Source organism: Hibiscus syriacus, unplaced genomic scaffold (assembly GCF_006381635.1).
Source record: "Hibiscus syriacus cultivar Baekdansim isolate YM2019G1 unplaced genomic scaffold, ASM638163v2 tig00010749_pilon, whole genome shotgun sequence".
In the NCBI taxonomy this organism is placed as follows: Eukaryota; Viridiplantae; Streptophyta; class Magnoliopsida; order Malvales; family Malvaceae; genus Hibiscus; species Hibiscus syriacus.
The window spans coordinates 12,904-37,434 of NW_024062230.1; the positions used below are offsets into that span (position 1 = coordinate 12,904).

The window sequence follows — 24,531 nt, forward strand, 5'->3', positions numbered from 1 at the left end:
TATTTTATTTAGCATATGGTATATATATATATATATGCACACATTAATTATGGTAGTGAAAGTGGGATTTGAACCCACGCCATTATAATATATATATGTATTATATGTTCCTTATGTATATATATATTCTATCTATGCATGTATATATTTAATGTTTAGTTCCTTTGTATGTTATTATTAGAATGTGTATACATATTTAGCAATATTTAGTTATTATTAGTTTTTGATTGTTTATAAATTACATATATAGTTGCATTCATTTTGATATATAAATTAGGTGTAGGGCATCTTTTAATTAATTTTGCATGATATCCTCATGAGCATTACTTGACTTGAATTGAAATAAATTGACTAAGAGTAATATTCGATCATTTTATAATTATAGAAAGAAACTTTCTAATACGTGAATATTTAATCTATTTTAATATATACATTAAGTATTAATACTAGAACTTACATTTTAGATTTGAGCCCCTATGTTCCTTAATTTTCATAATTTGACATTTTAAGTTAGAAAAAGCCCTTGATTTACTTTTAGTTTAATTAGGACAAATAAAATTTTATTTGATTGCGTTGTTTTTACAAATCTAAGGCACTGTTCACTTATTTAGGAATTAATAGTATATCCTCCGCGATCGTGCTCAGGGGGTGACTACTGGTAATTCCCCAAATAAGTCAACATCCTTTTTAAACCACATCATGTTTTCTAAAAATGAGGCAATGTTCGGTTATTAGACAGAATAGCTGATCTCCCGCATTTACGCTCGGGGGCGAATGCTATCGGTCTCAATAAACGAATACCCTTTTCAAACTCTACATCCTTAATGATTTTTAAATTAAATAAAGATCGAACTCAAAATTTCCGATTTTAAATATAGGGTAATCAACTAGGTACCAATTTTTGGGCGCTTGTGGGGGTGCTAATCCTTCCCCACGCGTAACCGACTCCCGAACCTGATTTCTGGATTTTGCAGACCTCAAAAACTCGGCATTTTATTAAAATAAAAATATTTTATTAAAATCACCCGGTTTTTATGGTGTTCCAATCTCACCTTAAATGATTGGTGGCGACTCCTCACCTTTTTGAAACGATTTTCAAAGAGAAACCCCCAAGTCGATATCGGTCTTTTCCCTTCGGGCGAAAAACGGTTACGACACATCTCTTTTTGTGATTTAAACATTTATTATATGTTTACTAGCCGCCTAACTAAATAAATTTGAATAAAAGATAAATACAAACAGATCTAACTACATCGATAAACAAACCACAAAAAGAAAAAAGTTATTGAAAGATCACCGATAAATCGCAAATCAAAATTAAACAACGTGAAAAAAAAATGGTTGTCCCTTTTTTCCCATATGTATGGGGTAAGGGGGAGGTAAGATAGTAGGCTGCCCCCAACACCAGGTTGAGAGCAGCTTCCGTAGGAGACCTCCAAATTATGAAATGCCCTCCGTGGGACTTGATCCCACGACCTCAAGGTTTAGAACCTTGTGCTCTACCAACGTGAAAATATTATCCACAAATGCAAATCGTGTATCCAAATCCAATATGAAGGTCCAAAGTAGGGAAGATCAACATGATAATAAATAAACGTCATCTTGATCAGTCGTGGAGATGTCAAATCCAACCCTAAAATAGAGAATAAACAAAAACAACGGTCAAACGATCGAAAACGTACCACAAAAGCAGAAAAAATATCATAGAGACAGAAGAAGACGTGTCATAAAGGTATAATTATTAAAAATAAAAAAATATGAAAAAAAAATAAAGATACTATATAATAAAACAATGAATAGAAAAGGTCGACGGCCAACACCAAAACTAGTGTGGTCGCCGATCATAAAGATGGAAAAAAAAGAAATTAATAATAACAAAGGAAAAAGAAAGAAAAATAAGGCAAACCCTATAAAAATTTTCCTTTCTTATTAAAATACTGGCATAATATATATATATATATATATATATATATATATATAAAGAACATGCTTACATATGCATAATGAACATTTCTTTTTCCTGGAACAAGTCTCTTTTTTCTTTCATTTTTCAACATATGTAAGTATCAACCAACACCTCGTTCACATAAATAAATCTATAAAATACATAACTAGTTGATTTATACAAATAAAAATAGAATATTTATATGGACGTGTTATTTTCGTCTCACGGCCACCATTTGTTTTTTATTCAGAATACACGTTTGACTGTTTCATCGAATCTTTAATATGACCGGCCGTCCACATACAATTATTACTATGCTGCAAAAAATATATATACATGATGTGCATTCAAAAAATAGAATATTAGCAATTTGGTAATAAATAAATGGTTATTATTCTTTGAGGGATCACTAGTGTAGTTTACTCTTTATTTTTATAAGACGAGTATGAATTATAAGAGTCCAGGTAAATCCCCTCCAGGCCATAGCTATGGCATCTCTAAATAAACTTTGCGCTAATGCCGGAGATAAACAAGTTAGCTATGCCGATAATTCCTCACTACAAGTTCAATAAATTTGTTTACCACATTTTTTTCTTTCCTTGTTTTCAGAGAATTATTCTACTAAAGACAAGTTCAATCCTGGAGGATAGCATCAGCGATATGTTGATCAAGATTTATCCGGTCACTTGTGTTAAGGTGGCAGACTTGGGCTGTGCTTCGGGTCCCAACACCTTCTTCCCAACATATAGAGTTATGGATACCATCACTAGCATCTGCCAACAACAACACTGGGAATCACCTGAGCTTCATGCCCTCCTAAATGATCTTCCCCATAACGACTTCAACACTGTCTTTAGATCCGTCCCTGCTTTAAGTGCCAGGCTCAAGGAAGACATCATGGGGCGTTGCTTCATAGCCAGAGTAGCAGGTTCCTTTTATGGAAGACTTTTTCCAAGCAAAACCATTCACTTTGTTCATTCTTCTTACAGTCTTCATTGGCTCTCAAAGGTTAGCAATCATACATAATGAGTGTTATCGTGCAGAGAGATGTGTGCTTATAAGATTATGAATGAATTTTAGGTCCCAGAAGGAGTTGAGTATAACAAGGGGAACATATATATAGCAAAGTCAAGTCTACCTAATGTATCTAAAGCTTAGGCGGAGCAGTTTCGAGTCGATTTTTCAAATTTTTTACGCTTTTGTTCCGAAGAAATGGTAGATGAAGGACGAATGTTGCTGACATTAATCGGTAGAAGCACGATTGACCCAACAAGCAAAGACAGTTGTGGCCTATGGGATCTTTTTACCAAATCACTCAATGACTTGGTGGCTGAGGTCTGTATTTTTTTCTTCAGTTACATACATCGTGTATATATTGGGATTTAAATTGTTTAATTCATACGTTAGTGAATATATATTTGGTTGCAGGGATTGGTGCATCAATCGGATATAGATTCATTCAATGTTCCTTACTATTTCCCATGTGAAGAAGAAGTGAGGGAAATCATAGAAAATGAGGGTTCTTTTGTTCTTGATAAGATAGAAATTTTTAAAATGAATTGGGATTTCGAAGATAATGATTATAATGAAAATTATGTATTTGAAAAGAGTAGAAGTGGGCAAAATGTTGCAAATGGTCTGATAGCAGTTGCTGAATCTGTATTTGTCGATCATTTTGGAAAGACCATTATTGATGATTTGTTCGCAAAATATGCAACATGCGGGTGAACATTTGTCTCGTGAGAAGACAAAATATACTAATATTGTCCTTTTAATGACTATGAAATAGAAATAAAATTTATATGCATGTTTAATAAAGTAATTTTCTGGATTCTTTACATCATTTCATTTCAGGTCTTTTTGACAGACGATTCTGTATTATCATTGTTCCGATTTTCATTGCATCTTTCCATCTTCGTGTCGAGTAATATATATGGGATAAAAGGAACATAATGGGCCAAATGTTTCTGTTATTTCTCTAGATACTCAGCCAGATCAACCTTATTATGAACTCTGCAGGCACCAAGCAAACATCCCAACATGTAAATGTCAGGTTCCACCGGCATTCATTTGAGAAGATAATATGCATAATCGAGGTTCCCTGCTCTTCCACGATGCATGAGTAGTGCTCCATGTCAGTTACCACCCATCCACGATCGAAGCTCACATTAATATTTTTATAACAATAACATTAACTGGAATAAATATAATTAATAGAAAAATAAATTTAAAACTAAAAATTATATATATATATATATATATATATATATATATATTGATACTTTTGAGTAAGTACAAGATAATATATGTTTTTAAGATTACTCTCAACCATTGACATTAAACGTTCCTACCTGACATTTTTTGTGCTCGAACCAAGACCTCAAAGGAATAACAACAATTCTTTTTATCGATATCATTGGGTTCTTGCAAAAACTAAAAATCATAGAGTGTAGGGGAAGAGGGGGAAAAGGGTTTATAGATTAGTTACACATTAACTAACCTTTGACTTAACGTTCAATATCGTGTGGATTAGAAGGCCTTGGCTTTCCACCGCACCCTACAAATTCTTCACTCTAACACAAGACAATAGACCTCTGGTTTTCAGGCGTGCTGAATATCATTTGGGCTTACTTTACAAACTTTCCAAAAAACAAGTTTAGTTACTAAGTTTATGAGATTAACCTCTTAATTTCCCATGCGCAGCAATCTTATTCCCTTTCGTTTAATTACTATAAGTTTCAAAGCCGAAAGAATCAGAGAAATGATTACTTTTACACTGAACTCTTCACTTAAACGACTATAAGACAACAGTTACAAAACCTGAGAAACAACAGATCAAATCTACACATATAGTATATCAAGTATCAACACTGCAACTTCCAGAAGATGTTATAATTATAAAAAATATTACAAAATACATATATTACACAAGAACAAGAAGAAGCAAAGCTCAACCTCAGGTCCCCAACGTTACGTACATGTTATAATATCTGTTAAATTTGATCATTTAGGCGGGAACCAGCGTTCATGGAATGAAGACTGATAGGAGATCATGTAGAAAAGGAGCACGAGCACAAGTGCCACCCCCCAAGGCGACCCTCCTGCTCGGTGAAGCGAGTCCTTCTCCGGTTCCGGAATCAGGCTTGGAATGTTCCCTGAAAAGCAGTGAAGCAGAAGCAGAAGAACGACCGGAGCCAGCATGAGGAAGAACTTGATCTGGTTCATTAAATCCTCGAACACGGACTCGTAATTTATGTACCATGAGAAACCCAGTACAAAGAAAAAGATGGAAACGAAGAAACAAAGGTGGAGGGGAGGAGGAGATAGATAGTCGAAGAATGAGTATCTGTCGTATCTAGCCATGCTCGTTTTCAGTTAACTTCAGAGAAAATGAGTCTTTTTTCTTAAAGAGAAAAAAAGAGGGATTCACAGTTTGAAAAAAAATTCTAGAACCAACTGATTTGTTTGCAATAAGAAAGTGGTTTAGTGGCCATGGTTATATAGGGAATTAAAGGTTGACATTTACTTGGATTATTATGTACCTTTTAATCAATCAACGATACCTAACTTATTATTTATAATATAACCATATTTATATAACTTCATTTTCATCAAATCACACGATTACATGATATCTATCATTATTAATTAAAATTTTAAATCTAAATAGTTAATTTTATCATATATATGTCTTAAATATAAATTTTTTGAAAATATATAATGCTAAAGGTTATTATTTTATGCTTTGATAATAAAAAAAATATTCAATAAGTATACATATTTGAATATCATATAATATATCTAAATTATTTTAAATATATAATCATAAACCTTACGTAGATTTATGGCGATGATAAAATTAGGTTTGCTATTTTTTTTTCATTTTTATAGCTCTTGCCCTACTCTCACTTAAGGTGTGCCTCACTATATTTATGAATTAGTAAACCCTAAGATAAATACAAGTTTAGGATAAGATTAAGGGTGAAAGACTTGGATTTTTGTGGTCACTCGACAATTACCGGTAAAAGTGGGTGACATGGACGGTGTCAATATTATATTTATTTAAATAATCAAGGACCAGACAAGCTATTTATTTAATATTAAAGTTCTCTCTTTTGGCATGTAAAGTATTGGTTTCGGTACATCTCTGATGGACCGACCCTTCATATTCTTTCTCCCCCCGGGTATTTTATGGTTTATTCGTTAAGGTTCATTTATTTATGTCCCATACATATTTATTTAACATTTTAATTAACTTTCTCGTATACTATGTTATAGTACAATGTATTCGTATGCATGTTCAAATTAATAAACATGTACAAAAAGCTTGTACAGCAATCGACCATGCTTCTCTTTGTCAAAAGTTTATAAAACTCTCTTTGTCACTTTAATTTTATTTGCAACAATTAAAAAGTTACAAAGAAAAAAGCTTAGTCTCAATGAAACATTTCAGGACCATGAGCATTCTTTTTAACCAGCTGTTAGTACGGAATCGGGTAAAACTCATAAGGTAATATATAAATGGTAATTAAATAATAGTTGGAATTAGGGATGTGCACTCAATCCGAACCCGACGGTTCTAACCCGATCGGATCGGGTCAGATTTTTTTAAATAAATTTTGGGTTCGGGTCGGATCGGTTTTTTTAAATGTACTATTCGGGTTTGGTTTTGGATTTAGGGTAAAAAACACGACCCGATCCGACTCGAAAAATATATAATTTTACCTTATATATTTAAGAATAATTACAATAATACCCTCTATATATAATTTTTTTCAATTAAGTCAGTTTTTATTGAATAAAAATAATTTTTTTGTTATTTTGGGTCGGGTCGGATTTCTAAGTCATATATTCGGGTCGGGTCGGCTAAAACCTTATTTTGGTCAGGTCGGGTCTCAGGTGGAGGCTCCTTAGTTCTCGGGTAGGGTCGGGTGGACCAAAAACCCGACCCATGTCCATCCCTAGTTGAAATATAATTATCTTAATAATTAATCTGGAGTGAATATAAGATAACATATTTTTTAATATTTAATTTATTTAATTTCAGAATTAAAATATTTAAAAAGTAATTAAACTCAAATATTAAGAAGAATCGATATTAAAATTGATTTCATGGTTTGAAGGACGTGTAGTTACTTTCCTACAAATACCACCTTTGGAACAAAAAGAAGGTGGTTTTATAAAATGGGTTTTCGTTGCTTTAATTACCTTTTCCCCCTTGATTTTGGAATTTCCTTGCATCGTAAGGATTCCTTGTCAAATAATAATATTGAAAAACGAGGATATTTCCAACAAGGCCGGTGACAAATTTGGATTATTTTAATGGTTGAGATTCGCATCTGCAAAGCTGTAGGCCAATGGAAAGCTGACACTTTACAACCGACCATAGACTAGATCTGGAAAAGATGCCAAAAATAATGGAGAAAATAAAAATAAAAAGGTTAGGGTTTTAGTGAAGGAAAAAGAAAAGAAAATAAAAGTGGTCCATCTCACAATTGCTCACTGCTGCTTTTGGCTATCTTTATCCACATGATGCTAAAATAATTTGGAGGACCATTGCACTTGTATTTTGTTTTTAAAATCATCGTATGGATTCAAAAAATATCCTACATTATATTCAGATGTGAATAGATTATTAAACTCAAGCTCTTCAAGTATAATATTCTATAAAATTTAAAATAATCATATTTTAAATATATTTACATTTTTATAAAAAAAATAAATTAAAATTCGATCATTTCCCCCCATATATCGTACGTGTACTCTTAGGACACAGTCTACTGATAAATCATAATCCAGTTTCAACAAATGATAATTTACCCAATACTATCCATTGAAGAAAAAGAAAATTACGGAATACCCCACGTTACGAAAGGAAAATGGTAGTTAATTAACTACCAATGAAAGATATGCCTCCTGGCATCCAAATTCAAATGGGGCACCTCCACTTAAGCACGGGCATTGTCATATGATTAGCATTGTTAGTTCATGATATTATCGGTTAATCGACCTCTTAACTATTAAAAAAATAAGATTTTGTAAAAAGATAATCTTATATGTCATAATATTCTAATTTAAAATGTCAAAAGTATAAAAGATTAATACTTAATATATTGTATGTGCTATTAAAAAAATCCATTATCTGTAAAATATTTTTATTTCACAAGTAATATTTAAATATTATAACATATCTTACCTTCTAAACTATGTTTTTCTAATATCATATTATATATATATATATTGTTATCCTCTTCATTCTTTTAAGCTTTTACCATTATTAATTCGGATTGACTCATGTCACACAGATGATTTTGGTAGGTGAGTATTCCAATGAAAACTTTATATATACACAAGACCTCAATTTAAAACATACTTAAGGGATATCAAGTTTTTATCACTTGAACCAACATATCGATTGTATTTTATCTATTTAAAACTTTTTTAATTCTATCCACAATACATAAAATAAAACTTCAATTATAAATAAACTAATCAATTATCATCTTTAATAATAGGGTAAACTATGTTTCAATTTAATCAATCATATCACTCAACTATTTAAATGGTTCAATCAAGCCACTGGTCGTTAATTTTTAACAGATGTGGTGACGTGTCCGTTAATAAAATTGATATAATTATATGTTTAGTCCCTATTACTTATATATTATATTAATTTAGTCTTATATTTAATAAATTAAAATAAATTTAATTTTCAAGTCAAATTATACCATATGTCACCGTATCACTCTCGGATTGAAAGAAAACAAACCACATATAATATAAAAAGTACCAATCGGATTTGATCTAGGGTGGTGTAGGTTACCCAACAAGCCAAGGCCATTTGGTTCAAACCATTGAGCCATCTGATTTGAATAAATCAATTTAAAACCAATGTTGGTCTTGGCTCAATGGATCAGCACTTGTTCTCTTTTAACCATTGAGAATTATATTTTCTTCTAGCAATTTGCATGATTTATTTATATAGTATACTGGTTAAACATTCTTCTAGAAATTATATATTTTTTATTGTTTTTAATGTTTATTTCTAATTACCAACCCCATTAGAGAATTACTCAATGGTTCAGCCCTTGATCTCTTTCCCAAATGGCACTGGATCAATTCCCATTGCTAGCGCATTTGCATGATTCATTTTTTATATAGTTTACCAATTTGCATGATTTAATTTAAAATAAATTAAATTAACCGTGACACAAGAGCACTATTTGATTCTAGAATTAAATTTATTAATTGAATTAAAATAGTGACTAAATTGATAGAATGTGTAAATATTAAATACTAAATATATAATTATACTAATTTTATAAACGGACACATCACCACCTCCATTAAAAATTAACGGGCGGTGGACGATTAATATGACGGACCTTCAATTTAACCAACCCATTTCAAGGTTTTTTGAAAAAGCTTGCTATATTTGAATTGGGCTTCAAAAGTTTAAGCAAATGAATCAGAATTATGGGTTGCAATTTTGGGTGTTTAAGCCTCGATCTTTTTAAGAGGTGGATCCTCATAGTGGAGTGGACTGCTTGATTAATTTTTTTTACATTTTGTAATACTATAAGTAAAATTATTGAAGCATAGAGTATTCATGAACACAAGTGTTTTGACCCTAAAAAGAAAGCACAACTGCACCATTTACCATGCTCATTGTTTGCAAAAGAAAAGAAGAGATGATCATGCTCCTGCGTTGGTCATCTCATTATTAAAGTCTATGGCACCTTTGCCCCACACCAACGCGTTAGTTTAATCAACCCATACTTTATTTTCTAAACACCACCGTCACTTTCCTTCAAGTTTAACCGTGTCAATTTTTTTAAAAAAAAGTTTAATATATAAATCGAAATTAAATTTGTTATGTTTTGAAACAGGATTTCTTTGAAATTTTTGGAAACTTATTCTAAGAGTCTTTGATACCTCATAATATTCTCTTGGTTTGTTCAACGACGAATATATCTTTTTTAAGTTAGAAGACATAGAGTTTGCTTATTTATTACGCTATTTCAATTAATAAATTTAAATATTAAATTACATATTCAATTATTTCTATAATTTTATTTTGACATTCAATTATTTATTTTTAAAACCATCACTAAATTTATTTTTTATTTTGTTTTATCACAAACAATTAAAAATAATAAAACTATTGAAATTGTGAATTTTTTTCAATGATGATATGATGTTACTTTAATATCGCTGTCAACGTTTTAATATTGAGTGATAAAAATGAAATAAAAATACGTCTAATGATGATTTTAAAAAAGAAATAAGTAACTAAAAAAATGTGTAAGAATAATTAGATAATTAAATACCTAATTTACCCTATATTAAAAGGGAAAACACAGATGTAAAGTTGCCAAGCAACCACTTCCCCAACATTGCCCACTAATAACTATCGGATTTTCCTTACTCAAACTCACGTTAAAAAGAAAACATTTTATATTTTATAAAGTTTATTATATATTAATTTAAATTCAGAACTATTGTTTTTAAATTTTAAAAAAATGAACCTAATTCTATAATTGTAAATTAAATTAATTATTTAAATTCAAAAGTCAGATTTAAATCTTAAAATTATTAATATCTAGCCACTAAAGCAAGGATTGATAGTATCTTGGCATTAGAATAAAGAATGGTTAAAAATCTCGCTCATTCTCCATTAAGTAATTCTCTAATGGGGTTGGTAATTAGAAATAAACATTAAAAACAATTAAAAAAATTTAATTTCTAGAAGCCCGTTTAATCAGTATACTATATAAATCATTAAGTGGACACGAAAACAGCCCAGCAAATACTCCATTACAGTAGGGTCTTGTGAAATTTCCCCACCGCATAATCATGGCTAGACTTTTGCCAACCCTATCCACCCATTTCATCTTCTTCCTCTTCACCATTTCCATTGCTTCAGCTTTAGCAGATGAAGAGAGCTTCGTGCGAGCCGCGGACAGGAAGCTTTTGGGGCTTAACAAGAAGGAAAAGCTCAGCCACTTCAAGCTTTATTGGCACGACATCGTGGGAGGGCGAAACCCAACGGCGGTCCCCGTGGTCATGCCATCGAAGAACTCGTCGACGGCGTTCGGGATGATCAGCGTGATAGACGACCCATTGACGATGGGACCTGAAATGAGCTCGAAAATGGTGGGGAGAGCACAGGGGTTTTACTCCGCGACGTCTCAGCAGGAAGTTGGGTTGCTGATGGCCATGAATTTCGCTTTCATGGAAGGGAAATACAATGGGAGCACTATAACGATACTGGGGAGGAACACTGTGTTCTCGAAAGTGAGGGAGATGCCGGTGATCGGAGGGAGTGGACTTTTCCGGTTTGCAAGAGGCTATGTTCAGGCTAAAACTCATCGTTTTGATCCGGCTACCGGGGATGCTGTTGTTGAGTATAATTGTTATGTCATGCATTACTGATTAGCCTTCCTTTTTCTCCAAGTTTAGGCTTTGTTTTAATCGTCAGCTTGAATTATGTTTTTTTGATGGAATAATTACTTTCTTAATTGAGTGTACCTGTCGGCAAGTTAATGTTATTGCTTCCGAATGGTGGCCTTGTGTAATGCATGATTTTTACATTCAACTTCTCTTCCTCTCAAGTCAAGACAACAATGTTGCGCGCAACACATGGAACTTTTGATTAACCCCGTTTCTGATAACGTTATTTTAAAAAAAAATATTTTGTAAGATAAAGAGTGTTATGCTAAATACATATTTAAAGGTGTCTTGTAAATTTTACATCTTTTACTTATTTGACATTATAATCCCAAGTCAAAGTAAAAGACTTCATCCCCAAAAAAAAAATACTAAGAAATGTATTTACACAAAAATAGCCAAATGGACAATACATGGATATCAACATTGCTTTCAATTATTTAATAAATACATGTTTAAATGATTATATTTAGACACTTATTAAATATATTAAACAACATGAAATTTGAAAAATCCACGATCAAACATGTTGATTTTGAGCTTATGAAAAACATAAACTGAATTTGACTAAATCTCTATAAGTTGTTATCTTCTAAAATACTTGAAATCTCAAAATCATAAATTGTATTTGATTGTTGTACTAACATGAGCCTATTCAAATTCAAAACTCATATTTGACAACTCCAAATCAACATACAAGAGCTTTTCAAATACCATATCGTTTACATATGATTTTTGTATAAACTTTTAAGCATAAACTTTTAACCATACACTCATTGAGTGACTAAAGGCGAGGCTTATGCACATGCATTACCATTGTTGTTCGACCTGGTTCATGTTCGTGAAAAATTGAACATAATAATTATTTTTTTGGATAAAATTAAGATAATTTTTATTTTGGCACAACCTTTAATTTTAAAAGTTATGATATATTTGTGTCATATCAATAAAAGATTTTTTTACTAAAAATGCGTATTATATAATGTGTTTTTATTATAAAATATGAAACTAAGAATTAATATTTAATGAGGTTTGAGTAAAAAGTGGCTTTGGAATGTAGTATAGATGAATCAAGTTTAAGGGAATGGATGTGTCTTAATAGGCAATTAAGGAATCCACAGTGTGAGGAGCAGGTGAAGTCCTACTAAAACTTGTTTCAGAAACTTACAGGTGAAAAGCTGAATGATTAGCCTTGAAAGTGCAGAAGCTGAAGTTGGATGACTTTCAAGTGAAGTTTGAAGCATTTCATCATCAGCTGACAATCATAGTAATTGGTATGCCTCCTTTTTCCATTTCATATTGTATTAAACAATAAGTCGGTTCACCTTTCCTGCAAAGCGAGCATGTCATCTTAATGACCTCAAAAGGAGGCCCACAATTCAGATACAGAACATTATGCTTTGGATTGCAGTGCGCAGGCAGCCCTGTGATTTTGAACCCACAACTCTACACATAAGCCTTCGAAACAAACCCATCACCACGGTGCTACCAAAACTCAAATTCAGAACCAAGTTATTATTCTATATGTTTGTACATCATACTTTACTGTTTGAATTTAACACGATTTATGGTTTGTTTTTATTATTCCTATGTTCCGATTGCTTGCTGTTGGGAGCTAGCCACGTTCCCTTCTCTTTGCGGCCCTTTGAGGTGGCCTCTTAGTTTTAGTGGTTATGCCGCCTGTTTTGCTTCTCTTCGACGATTATACTCCATATCTATAAATATTTAATCTAATCGTTTTTCAATACTCTGAATTTTTCTTTACAGTTGACAACGCATATACAATGTAAACATAATTGGTCGAACCTAATACTTTAAAGGAGAACAACATCCTCTTTAATCACTAAAACCACTTAATGAATTCATTTAATCTATTTTAAATCAACACATTCAGTAATGTTAACATATATTATATTAGTGTAAAGCATATTACGGCCCTCTATCAAATGATTTTTACCATTAAGTTTTTTAAAAGTTACAAAATGATGGTTAGAATTTTTATTATATTATTCAACTTTACAAAATGAATAAATGATTATTACATTTTAAAATTATAAAATAATTATTAAATTTATTAAATTATTATAGAATAATTATTTTAATATTATAAACTAATTATTAAAATTATATTATAAAATAATCAATGAAAATTTTGAATTATTTTAAAAATTCAGATATTATTACTTTTGATGACGAATTATAATGCTTTTATTTAGCTGTGGTAATGTTCTTGAAAATAAATTTTAATATAATATTTAATTAGAAATATACTTGTAATTAAATGTAGGGTAAACTACGTCAAATACCACCAAAGTTTAAGTGTTTACTCGTTATACCACCAACGTTTTAATTTTATCAATTTTAGCACTAACATTTACTTTTAAGTGTAATTATACTATTCCGCCGTTAATAATTTAACAACACGATAACATGGTAGCTTCGTATCATGACGTTACTGACGTGGATGCCTAATCAAAATGACGTCGTTTTGAAACGACTGTTTTGATGCCTAATTAAAACGACGTTGTTTTGAAACGACTGTTTTGATGCCTAAAAATACAAAAACGTTTGCTTGAAAAGATTTTGTTAAATTTTGAGTTTAGTGGAATTTGACCTTTAAACCTTCAAAAATAAAGTCTAAAGTTTAACCACTCAACTAACTTAATATTTTGTTTAAATTATTACAAATGTAATATACATATCATACAGTTGATATTATTTATAATTTATGTTTTAAAACTAAAATAATATGTATAATAATATATATATATATATATATATAAATAATATGATAATATTATATAATATTTTTATATATGATTTATAATAATAATTATTATTATTATTTAAAAAACACTTAAAATTTTCAAATTATCCTAAACCCCAAAACCCTAAATACTAAATCCCTAATTTCACCAATTGTCGCCATAGAATCAATGGCCACTGCCCACCACTTTTGTCGCCAAACCCTTACCACCAATTATCCCACTCACTTGTCGTCGGAAATCAAAGAACAATGTGCTAATCGATCATCAAAATACTGAATATGAAATGTTCTAATCAAACCATGAACGACAATTAATCGACGAGTGAATGACGTGCATGATAAGAGGAGGAGACTTCAATCTGGTGGCAACAACATGCTATCAACGACGAGGGTTGATGAATTTAGGGATTAAAATTTAGGGCTTTTGTTTTTTTTCTTCTTCGGGAATTTAGTTTTTTAGGGGGTATTTTTGGGTTTTTAAAGGAATTTTAGGTTTTTTTTATAAAATTAATATTATTTATATCAACAAAACGACATCGTTTTAGGTTTTTTAGGCATCCTCATCAGCAACGTTACGACACAGAGCTACCATGTCATCGTATTGTTAAATTATTAATTGCGGAGTGGTATAATTACAATTAAAAATAAACATTAGTGTTAAAATTGATAAAATTAAAACGTTTGTGTATAAATGAATCTATGCTTAAAGTTTGATGACATTTGACGCAACTTAGTGCGTTTGGTTCACGGAATATAAGAATACCGGGAATAAAAGATTACCAGGGAATAGGATTACTGGGAATGTTGTATTTTGTGTTTGGTTGGTTTAGCAATAATGTAAGATTACCGTATTTGATTAAAGGAATAAAAGATTATTGGAATGTATATTTAACCAAATTGTCCTTATTATATATTTGTTTTTTAACAAGTTGAAAAATATTTATATATTTTCTTTAAAAAATTTAAATTCATAAAATTTATATTTCTTTTACAATATAAAAAGGTTTAATGAAAGGGTAAAATTTTATTTTAACCCCTGAATTTCATATAAAATTTTAATTATAGATTTTTTTATAAATCTAAAATAATTTAAGGATAAATTTGTAATTTACCTTCGTAGAATTTTTATTATTCAATGACAAAAGAAGAATATTTTTAAAAGAAAAAAAATTAAGGTCATTTTAGTCCAAAACGCCGATAATCCAATAATACCTAAAAGAAGGGAGGTAATGACATTCCTGGTAATATACCCAAAAGTTCACTATGGTAATAAAATATTACCGGGAATGACTTTCCCGACCAATCAAACGAAAAATGTGGATTTCATTTCAATGATAATCTCACATTCCCGAACCAAACAACTCTTAAATTTAATAATTTAAGTTGAAGGGATCCTTAAATCACCCTATGTATCAACAGGTCGATTTGTTTGGGTTCAACCGAGATATTATTATGGAACTGGAGGATAAAGCGGTGCGTCAATTCCCTTTCATCGGCAGCTGACGGCATTAGCAAATCCCGTTTGTTTTGTCCTTCACCTATCTATCTCTATCCACAACACTACAATACTGAAAGAAAAGCCAAAGCCAATGCTCTTCCATTCTCAAATCCTTTTCATTTAACAAAATCCCATCCCCATTTCCCCCTTGATTCAGTCATACTGTGAAACCCCAAAATTCGCAGCTCCATTGTTCTACAAATACAAGGTCAACCCCCCAACACCCCTCAAAACAAATCGAGAAATGTTACCCTCTCTCGTTCAGAGCAGCTTCCTTTCACCTTCAACACCCTTCTCCAAAATCTACTCCAACTTAAACCCTCTAAAGCCCTCCTTTTTACTCCCCAAATCCCTTTTCCCCATCTTCACTATCGTACCTTCCCACAAAACGTCATCGCTCTGTCTCCCACCCAGATATGCTACTTCCATTCGTGCTTCCATGCTTGAGTCCCCCGTGGTCTGGGCTAGTCGCCTTTGCATTTACTACGCTCTTTTGAAGTCTGGGTTAGCTGGATCTCAGGCTAACCCACTTGTCTCAGGTTATTATTCTACATATTATATCCAGATTTTCTTATTTTTGAACTACTTTCTGATGATTCTTTTTTGGGTTTTAATTTCTTTGTTACGCGTTTTCATTGGTTAGGGCTGGAGGGTGGTGAAACTGTTGGGGAGAGTGCTGATTTGGGTTTCTCTAAGTGGTTGGAGAATATACGTGGGAGACCAGGTTAATTTATGGCCTTTTCTTTATTTACCTACCAACATTATCAATTAGTTCAAGCATATTGATGAAAATGTTTTTGCCAGTGTAAGATCAAGATCAAACGTTAATTGTTCAATTGTTTTCACGTTTGAGATGTGCAAGTTCAACGAAACATATAAATAAATCCTGTTAGGGTTTGAGCATCAATGCACCAATTGTTTCTCATGCTCAGGGTTTATTGTATTTCCATTTTGTGATCAATCAATCATAAAGATAAAGGAGTACCGATAACTATGAACTTGTGGGAAGGATTAGCTGTAGTTTTGAGTTTACAAACCTGTGGAATGGCTTTATTCGGCAGTTTGTTGTTGTTTCCATGAGCATTGCTAGTGAGAAGTTGCTGGACACTTATTCTTGTTTTAAAATAGTTGATCAAACAAACCTTTTAGACATTATACCTCTTGCGGCTGATAAGAGAACCGATTACAACACATAGATGTTCTACTTTGATTTTAAAATGTTAGAATTGCTTGGCATTTGCAGTTGTGAATGGTATTTTAAAACTTAACGAAATTTGAGGGTGCGAGAGTAACGAAATTTGAGGGTGCGAGAGTTCTTTTTTTGTGTCAATCTATGACAAGAATATTGATGTCAGTAAGAAGAAAAACAACAGTAATCAAAAGAAATAAGGCTGAACAAACGAGTAGGAAAGATTAACTCAAGAAAAACTTAGGGCTAAGGGAACCTGTAGTTTTCTTTTAATTCAAAGAAAATAATAACGATAAGTTGCAATACAGATTGAACACTGATATTAAACTGTTAAATGCACATGATAAGTAGCATTCTTAGGGACTCGGTCGTTTAGCATTGCTATTGGCGCAGCTTTTAACCTTTAAAAGCTAAATGAGCAAAAATATTTGGCTGCTGCAATTAAAACTTCTTCAAATCATGGTAATACTTAGCTTTGTTATCCTTGTAGACAAGGAAGCGGCAGATAAAAGAAAGTTGGTGAGCAAATGGCATCCAACCACAAAAGGGACACTTAGAAGAAACTACAGGGTCCCTTCCAAATCGGAAGGTCGACGACTACTTAAAGCAGTTGCATCCCTTCTCTCTGATGATGATCATTTCACTGATGCCACTTCCCACAAGGTAATAATAGAAGTCTATAACAATAGTTTTATCACTATCCTTTCGATATTGGATACAGCATGGAATCACATAGTTTTGAAACATTGTATTTGTCTTCAGGGTTGCCAGATAAGGAGGGAGAGTGCTCACGGTGAAAGTGTATGCTGCAACAACGTTAGAGCTCTGTTTGACGAGCTTCCTACTCCTCATCTTACAGTCGAAATCACTCCTTTTCCGGCAGGCCCTCTCACTGAAATTGATTACATCAAGGCTGAGAAATTGGAAAGGGTTCTAAGGTCTGGCCCTTCTGTTTAAAAATTGTAAGCGCTCATTTCGAATGTATTATGTACATATTTAGAATCATGAACAGGAACTGAAGCTCAAACTGCTTTTGGCCTTTCTATTTTCACAACTTGACAATGAGGAAATGAGAAGCAATGCACGGAATTTTTAGAGGCATTGTTGGTAATCTAAGTATTATCTTTGATATTCAAGTTTATTTACTTATTTTGCATATTTTAATTATATTAAATATCCAAATTCACTGTCCATTCCTCCTATGGCAAACATGACCCAACTTATGTTTCATTACTTGATGACCACCATAACTACATTGACAAAAGGATATGAAAGCATAACGCATGAAACACCACGGAAAACAAAAAGATTGAAACATTTGACCTAAAAGCTGATTAGGGTTATTCAATGATTGACAACAAGCTCCCCATTTTTCTTACTGGCACTGCTCCAATCTTGGTTGTGCCTGAAAATCCATCTCCATCCCTTGAAACTTTTTCTACTCCTTTTTATCCCTCTTTCATTCACGGTTACCCTACATGAATCACCACAACAAAAGACCCCATTATCACAAACCAAGCCATTCTTAATCGAATTAGAACCGCAATCGACAGCTCCCCTCATGCTGCCAAAAGCAGGGGTATCGATATCTCCTTTAGATTCCAATGGGAACTCGAATTTCAAGTCGATGAAGCCCGAATCATCTCCACCGGTGAAATAACTCTCTCTAAGAGAGAAGACACGCCTGTTTGATGCACTGAAACCAGCAGCATCAAGATCCAACACTCCACCCCCAGATTTTCTCATTGCTTTGATATCAACAGCAACATCGGACTCCACGAAAGCACTGTCTTTTCTATCAGTGTCGAACCCGCTTTTCATCGGCTCTGCTTCGCTGAACCCGCTTTTCCTTTCGGGATCAACACACAGACCACCGTTCACACTCGAACTCCGAGCAGCCGAAATCGAAGAACTCCTCGCCCCCGAAAAGCTCATCGAGTCACCTCCATCTTCCGAACCGAAGAACCCACCTCCCCTAAAACTACACAGAGACCTTGACCTTGACACGCCATTGTAATCAACGACCCACAGATCGTTCTTCTCGTCTATCACCCCTTTGTCTCTCTTCTTCCTAAACAACCTTCCGAATCTCCAGAACCCATTCTTCCTTTTGATCTCAACGCAGCTACTGCTACTTCTTTTGAGAAAGATAGCATCTTCAGATTTATCTCTACTATTGCTTTCGTGCTTCGGATTGAGAAGAGATTGGTCCTTGTTCTCATTCTCTATCAAGAACGAGACACGACCAACGCTGCCCACTTCACCAGTGCATGATGTACGAGGGTTGGAGGAGATCTCAGAGCAGGAACATGAAGACAGCCGCTGCTCTCCACAATCCGAGCAAACCAGCTTCACTAAACGATCCTTGAGACAATAAGCACATATACCAACCGAAGATGATTGTGGATGTTTCTTACAAGGAAGATCCGATGAAATGCTATTGTCTTGGACGAAACTGTTGCTATATACTTCCACAGCTTTGCCTTTCATGGTTAGAAACTGCGATTTTGTAAGGAGAACAACAAAGGGCTATAAAGATCAAAAAGCTAAGCTTCTTCAATGGAGGAAGAAAATCAAAAGCGAAAGCTTAAAACTTGACGGCAGATATATAGAAAGAAAAGAGATGTGAGGGGAAAAGGTGGGATTTTTCAAGCATGCAAGTTAAGTAGACGAAATTGAAAGGCAAAGACATGGAGAAAGCGTTACCTTTACGTTTTCTTTGCAAAGAACAGTGATGGAGCAGAAAAAAGAAGAAGCAGTGATGTCAGTTGTTTCTGTAGGTATGATTGTGAAGGGGAAACTGGGAAAGTGACTGCAACACCAAATGTTGAGTAAAGGCAGTGAAACGATAGACTGCAAAAAAGAGCTAAGATAGGCGTACAGAGCTTGCTTCCATTGATGTATAAATCTCTTCTTTCTGCATGCAAATTGTACCTTCCACTGCCATTTATATATCACGCTGTGGTAGATTACGCAACAGTGATCGTATGGCGCAAATCCCATCAATCTGTCATTAGTTTTCGTCAACCTTTTAGCCATAGATCTTCTTCACTATTCTCTCGGGTTGACTAAAAAACCTAATTAATATACAGTTAAAAAATGACGTCACCAAAAATTTAATAAGATAATTAATAAATCGATAAAACGCTGACTATTATGTGACAGACTCGTAATATTGTACGTATAAAATATGAAAAATTATTAAAAATTTTGGTAACCGATAATTTTTGATTATCAATAGGTATCTGTACATATATATAAGTGTTCATATTTATTTTATTGTGAAAAACATTAATTTAGGGTTATCTTTTGAGTGAGTTAAGATTTTAATTTAATAATTATACACGTTTAATGATTTATTTTTATGTTACGGTATATATTATTATTAAATTAAAAATAATAAACATAGATATTACATATTTATTATTATCATTGATTAAAATTATTAAATTAAATTCTAAATAATATTTTATAAAATATATAAACAATTAAACAATTTTTTTATGTAAATAAAATTATTAAATTAATATTATTGGTGGAAAACATGAAGTACTATTAAAAAAATTTGAAATATAAATTACATAACTTTCAACAAAGTATCGATACATATACAAAAAGTATCAATACTTTTAACATATTCGGTAGCTCTTTACCGGTTTTGTCACAATGAAACTGGTTTTGTCATATTTTTACATGTTATATTGTTATGTATTGATACATTTTTATAAAGTATTAATACTTTTAACATATCCGATAGCTCTTTACCGGTTTTGTCATATTTTTACCTGTTATATTGTTATGTATCGATATATTTTTATAAAGTATCGATACTTTTAACATATCTGGTAACTCTTTGCTAGTTTTGTCATAATGAAACTGGTTTTGTCAGGTTTTTATCTGTTATATTTTTATGTATCGATACATTTTTATAAAATATCGATACTTTTAACATATCCGGTAGCTCTTTACCGGTATTGTCATAATGAAACTGGTTTTGTCATATTTTTACTTGTTATATTGTTATGTATTAATACATTTTTATAAAGTATCAATAGTTTATAGGCACTATTGCTGCTTTTCTTTTAAATTCCAAAAGTGTCGATACTTATTTAAATGAAATCGATACTTTCAACATATCCGGTAGGTAGTTTAATGTAATAGGTAGCGCCTATTTTTTTACCATTTACATTATTAGCAACCTTCAAAAAAACTAGTAGGTATTTTAATGTGATAGGTAGCGCCTATTTTATTTTACCGTTTACATTATTAGCAACCTTAAAAAAAATCAGTAGGTATTTTAACGTAATAGGTAGCGTCTATTATTTTTACCATTTACATTTTTAGCAACCTTAAAAAAAATCGATAGATATTTTAATGTAATAGGTAACACCTATTTTATATTTCCTGTTAAATCATATAACATTTACGATATAGATTTTAATCAGTCACTTGTTTAACTAGTCACATTTTTTTTAACCTTTTTTAACCGCCTCACAGCAGAACTTTCCCTTCTCTCGTGTTTGACTTTTATAATGGCTTAAAATGCTTTCCATACAATAACAAACAATATTGGAAATTATACGTAATACGCAAATCTTAATTACAAACGATAAAGGGTCAAAGACACTAAACTAAGCCAGGTGTGGTCGTATTGATTTGTCCACATTAATGTGCAATGCAGCATGGTTCATTGAGACATATATTGTTATAACATCACTTTCTTTGTAGATCTTGAGCTGCATGGACATGGAGATGGAGGCCTAAATTGTTTGGCATTTTACTTTTTGGAATTTTGTGTTGGGAGATAAAAGAGACCGTGACATGCTAGATTACATGGGAAATGGGATACATATTATTAAATAATTGGATATTAATATTTATTAATTTTAATTGTTTGTTTGATCAATAAAGAATTTAAAATCTTTTAAATAAGAATGATTATGTATATGCGTAGGTGTAGGTACATAAATAGAAGGAAAAAGATTGATTGTTGGTGGACTTTACAAGTGCCACGTTTCATCAACTTCAAATGTTTGCCCCTTATAACGTGTCGTGCTTAATCACCCATTCTCTTCGTACTGTTTTTTCATCACTCTATCCAAAACTATCAAAACTTTTTATTCATTCTTTTATTTTGGGTAAAATTCATATAAATTCATTCAATCATTAATTCAGTTACAAATTGGTCACTTTTAGAAATTATTTAGTCACAATTAAAATCTGATTTATAAACATGTTGTTGACGTTAAAATTGAAACATGTGTATAATATAATATGTTATAATAGTAATTTTAATCTTTCAAATTTATATATTTTAATGATTTGATTTTCATTTAAAACAAGTTAATAAATTTGACATCTCATATTTAAAAATTTCATCAATTTAATTTTTTTTGTGATATTGACAAACCAAACAAATTTATTAAATCAAACTAATAGTTGAATAATTGTAGTATACCATAAAGGAATAACAAGATACTATTACATTGTTACTATATCATAAAAGTAATAAGAAAACAATAGAATATTTTTAAGAGAAAAATAAGTAATTTTAAAAAAAATAAATTAATAAAATTTTTAAAATTAAATTTATTGGAAGTTTTAAATTAGGATCAAATTAATATAATATATATGTTTTATAACAAGATTCTTATTATGTTAAACAATATCATTATTTCGTCTAATATATAATAATCATTTACTTGTTTATAATAATATTTTAATTAAATAATTAAAAGATAACTTTAAAAATAATAATTTATAATTAAATAACCTAAGTGTAGGTTGTCCTTTAATTTTATCTTTGGAAAGAGAAATAATATTTTTTCCCTAAAAATTAAAACGAGGTACTGATTCTCATAACAGTTAACATAGTGATAATTTGTTTGAAGTAAAAGATCCCTTACATATATAACGAAGAATCCCTGAGGTAGAGTTTGGTTCGCTGTAATGTTTCTGAGGGAATTAAAATCTATGAAGGAATTGAAATCTGTAGGAATTGAAATTTGTAGGAATTGAAATCTGAAACCTATTTGATTGATAGGAAATTGAATTAGAATCTAATTCCATATTCTGTTTGGTTCGCAGACATGTCAGATGAATTTGATTTAAATAATATAAAATGACAAAATTATCCTTATTGTTTTTTTTCTTAATTTTAGTTTGTTTTATAACTTACATGTAACAATCTATTATAAAAATTTTAAAAATATGAAATTTTCATTTTATTGATTAATTATTTATTTTAATAAATTATAAAAATCATACTAATAAACATCATAAGTTAAAAGAGAAAATAACCTCAGTGACCAAAAATCCCAGATAATATACGATTTTGACCAACATTTTTTGGATTTGCGAAAATGACCAACAAAATCGCAATGCGATCTCTAATTCGCATTGCGATCTCCACTATCGCAAATTCGCGTTGCGATTTTCCATTTCGCGTTGCGATAGTTGAAAATCGCGTTGCGATAGTCTACAGTTGTGGTTGCGATTTTCCAAATTCGTTGTGATAGTTAAAAAAAAAGATTTTGTTTCTTAAGAATCTTCTCTAAATAGATAGTATCCGCGCGGACGTGTCGAAGACACGTATTACCACGACCACGACCACGACCACGACCACGAGACGAGACGGCGGCGGCGGCGCGCGAGAGTCCCCCTTGTTCTCTATCACTCAACAAGGAAGTGGGAAAGCCAAGCCTTAAATACCATTTCCAATAGTATTTCCAATACTATGTGGGATTTGAGCATTACCAACACTTGTTCCCAATACTATGTGGGATTGAGCCTTAAATAGTGATATTATTTTTGAATGTTTTGCTTAAAATTACAATAATCGCGATTGATTGTAGATTGACTTTTAATTATGACATATTTAATCGTATAATACTAATGTAATTGGTTGTTGATTCAGTTGTTTTAAGGTGCATGATTGTTAATTGTTTCCTGAATAATCACATTGTATTGGAAACAAGTGTTGGTAATGCTCAATCCCACATTGTATTGGAAACACTGTTGAGAATGGTATTTAAGGCTTGGCTTTCCCACTTCCTTGTTGAGTGATAGAGAACAAGGGGGACTCTCGCGCATCGCCGCCGCCGTCCGTCTCGTCTCGGTTCGGGTCGGGTCGGGTCGGGTCGTGTCGTGGTCGTGGTCGTGGTCGTGGTCGTGGTAATACGTGTCTTCGACACGTCCGCACGTATACTATTTTTTTAGAGAAAATTCTTAAGAAACAAAATCTTTTTTTTCAACGAATTTGGAAAATCGCAACGACAACTGTAGACTATCGCAACGCGAAATGGAAAATCGCAACGCGAAATGGAAAATCGCAACGCGATTTTCAACTATCGCAACGCGAAATGGAAAATCGCAATGCGATTTTCAACTATCGCAACGCGAATTTGCGATGATAGAGATCGCGTTGCGATTTCAACTATCGCAACGCGAAATGGAAAATCGCAACGCGATCTCTAACTATAGCAACCCAACCCGACCCGACCCGACCCGAATATATAAATTAGAAACTCAACCCGACCAGACCCGAAATAATAATAAAATTATTTTTATTCAATAAAAACAATGACTTAATTGAAAAAAATATATATAGAGGGGTATTATTGTAATTATTTCTAAATATATAAGATAAAATTATATATTTTTTCGGGTCGGGTCGGGTATTT

At 32.0% G+C, this 24,531-nt stretch overlaps 3 protein-coding genes across 3 annotated transcripts; 2 read left to right on the forward strand and 1 right to left on the reverse strand.

Moving 5' to 3' along the window:
• The first annotated feature begins 10,744 nt into the window (after window positions 1–10,744).
• LOC120204307 (dirigent protein 22-like) lies at window positions 10,745–11,466 on the forward strand. The gene has a single exon (XM_039204412.1). The coding sequence runs from the start codon at window positions 10,802–10,804 to the stop codon at window positions 11,378–11,380; it is 579 nt and encodes a 192-aa protein (XP_039060343.1). The 5' UTR covers window positions 10,745–10,801; the 3' UTR covers window positions 11,381–11,466.
• A 4,334-nt stretch (window positions 11,467–15,800) lies between these two features.
• LOC120204310 lies at window positions 15,801–17,914 on the forward strand. The gene is made up of 4 exons (XM_039204414.1): window positions 15,801–16,199; window positions 16,304–16,384; window positions 17,340–17,512; window positions 17,612–17,914. Exons 1-4 carry the CDS (start codon window positions 15,905–15,907, stop codon window positions 17,804–17,806), a joined length of 744 nt encoding a protein of 247 aa, XP_039060345.1. The 5' UTR covers window positions 15,801–15,904; the 3' UTR covers window positions 17,807–17,914.
• Window positions 17,915–18,193: 279 nt separating this feature from the next.
• LOC120204311 lies at window positions 18,194–19,339 on the reverse strand. Its single transcript, XM_039204415.1, has one exon. It carries the CDS (start codon window positions 19,337–19,339, stop codon window positions 18,194–18,196), a length of 1,146 nt encoding a protein of 381 aa, XP_039060346.1.
• Between the last annotated feature and the right edge of the window lie 5,192 nt (window positions 19,340–24,531).

Excerpts from the sequence above, each read along its gene's own strand:
- LOC120204307 (XM_039204412.1), top strand. The coding sequence starts at position 10,802 with ATGGCTAGACTTTTGCCAACCCTATCCACCCATTTCATCTTCTTCCTC.
- LOC120204310 (XM_039204414.1), top strand. The coding sequence starts at position 15,905 with ATGTTACCCTCTCTCGTTCAGAGCAGCTTCCTTTCACCTTCAACACCC. Across the intron at positions 16,200-16,303 it reads GGCTAACCCACTTGTCTCAG|GGCTGGAGGGTGGTGAAACT; the intron begins GTTATTATTCTA and ends TTCATTGGTTAG. Across the intron at positions 16,385-17,339 it reads GAATATACGTGGGAGACCAG|ACAAGGAAGCGGCAGATAAA; the intron begins GTTAATTTATGG and ends TTATCCTTGTAG.
- LOC120204311 (XM_039204415.1), bottom strand. The coding sequence starts at position 19,339 with ATGAAAGGCAAAGCTGTGGAAGTATATAGCAACAGTTTCGTCCAAGAC.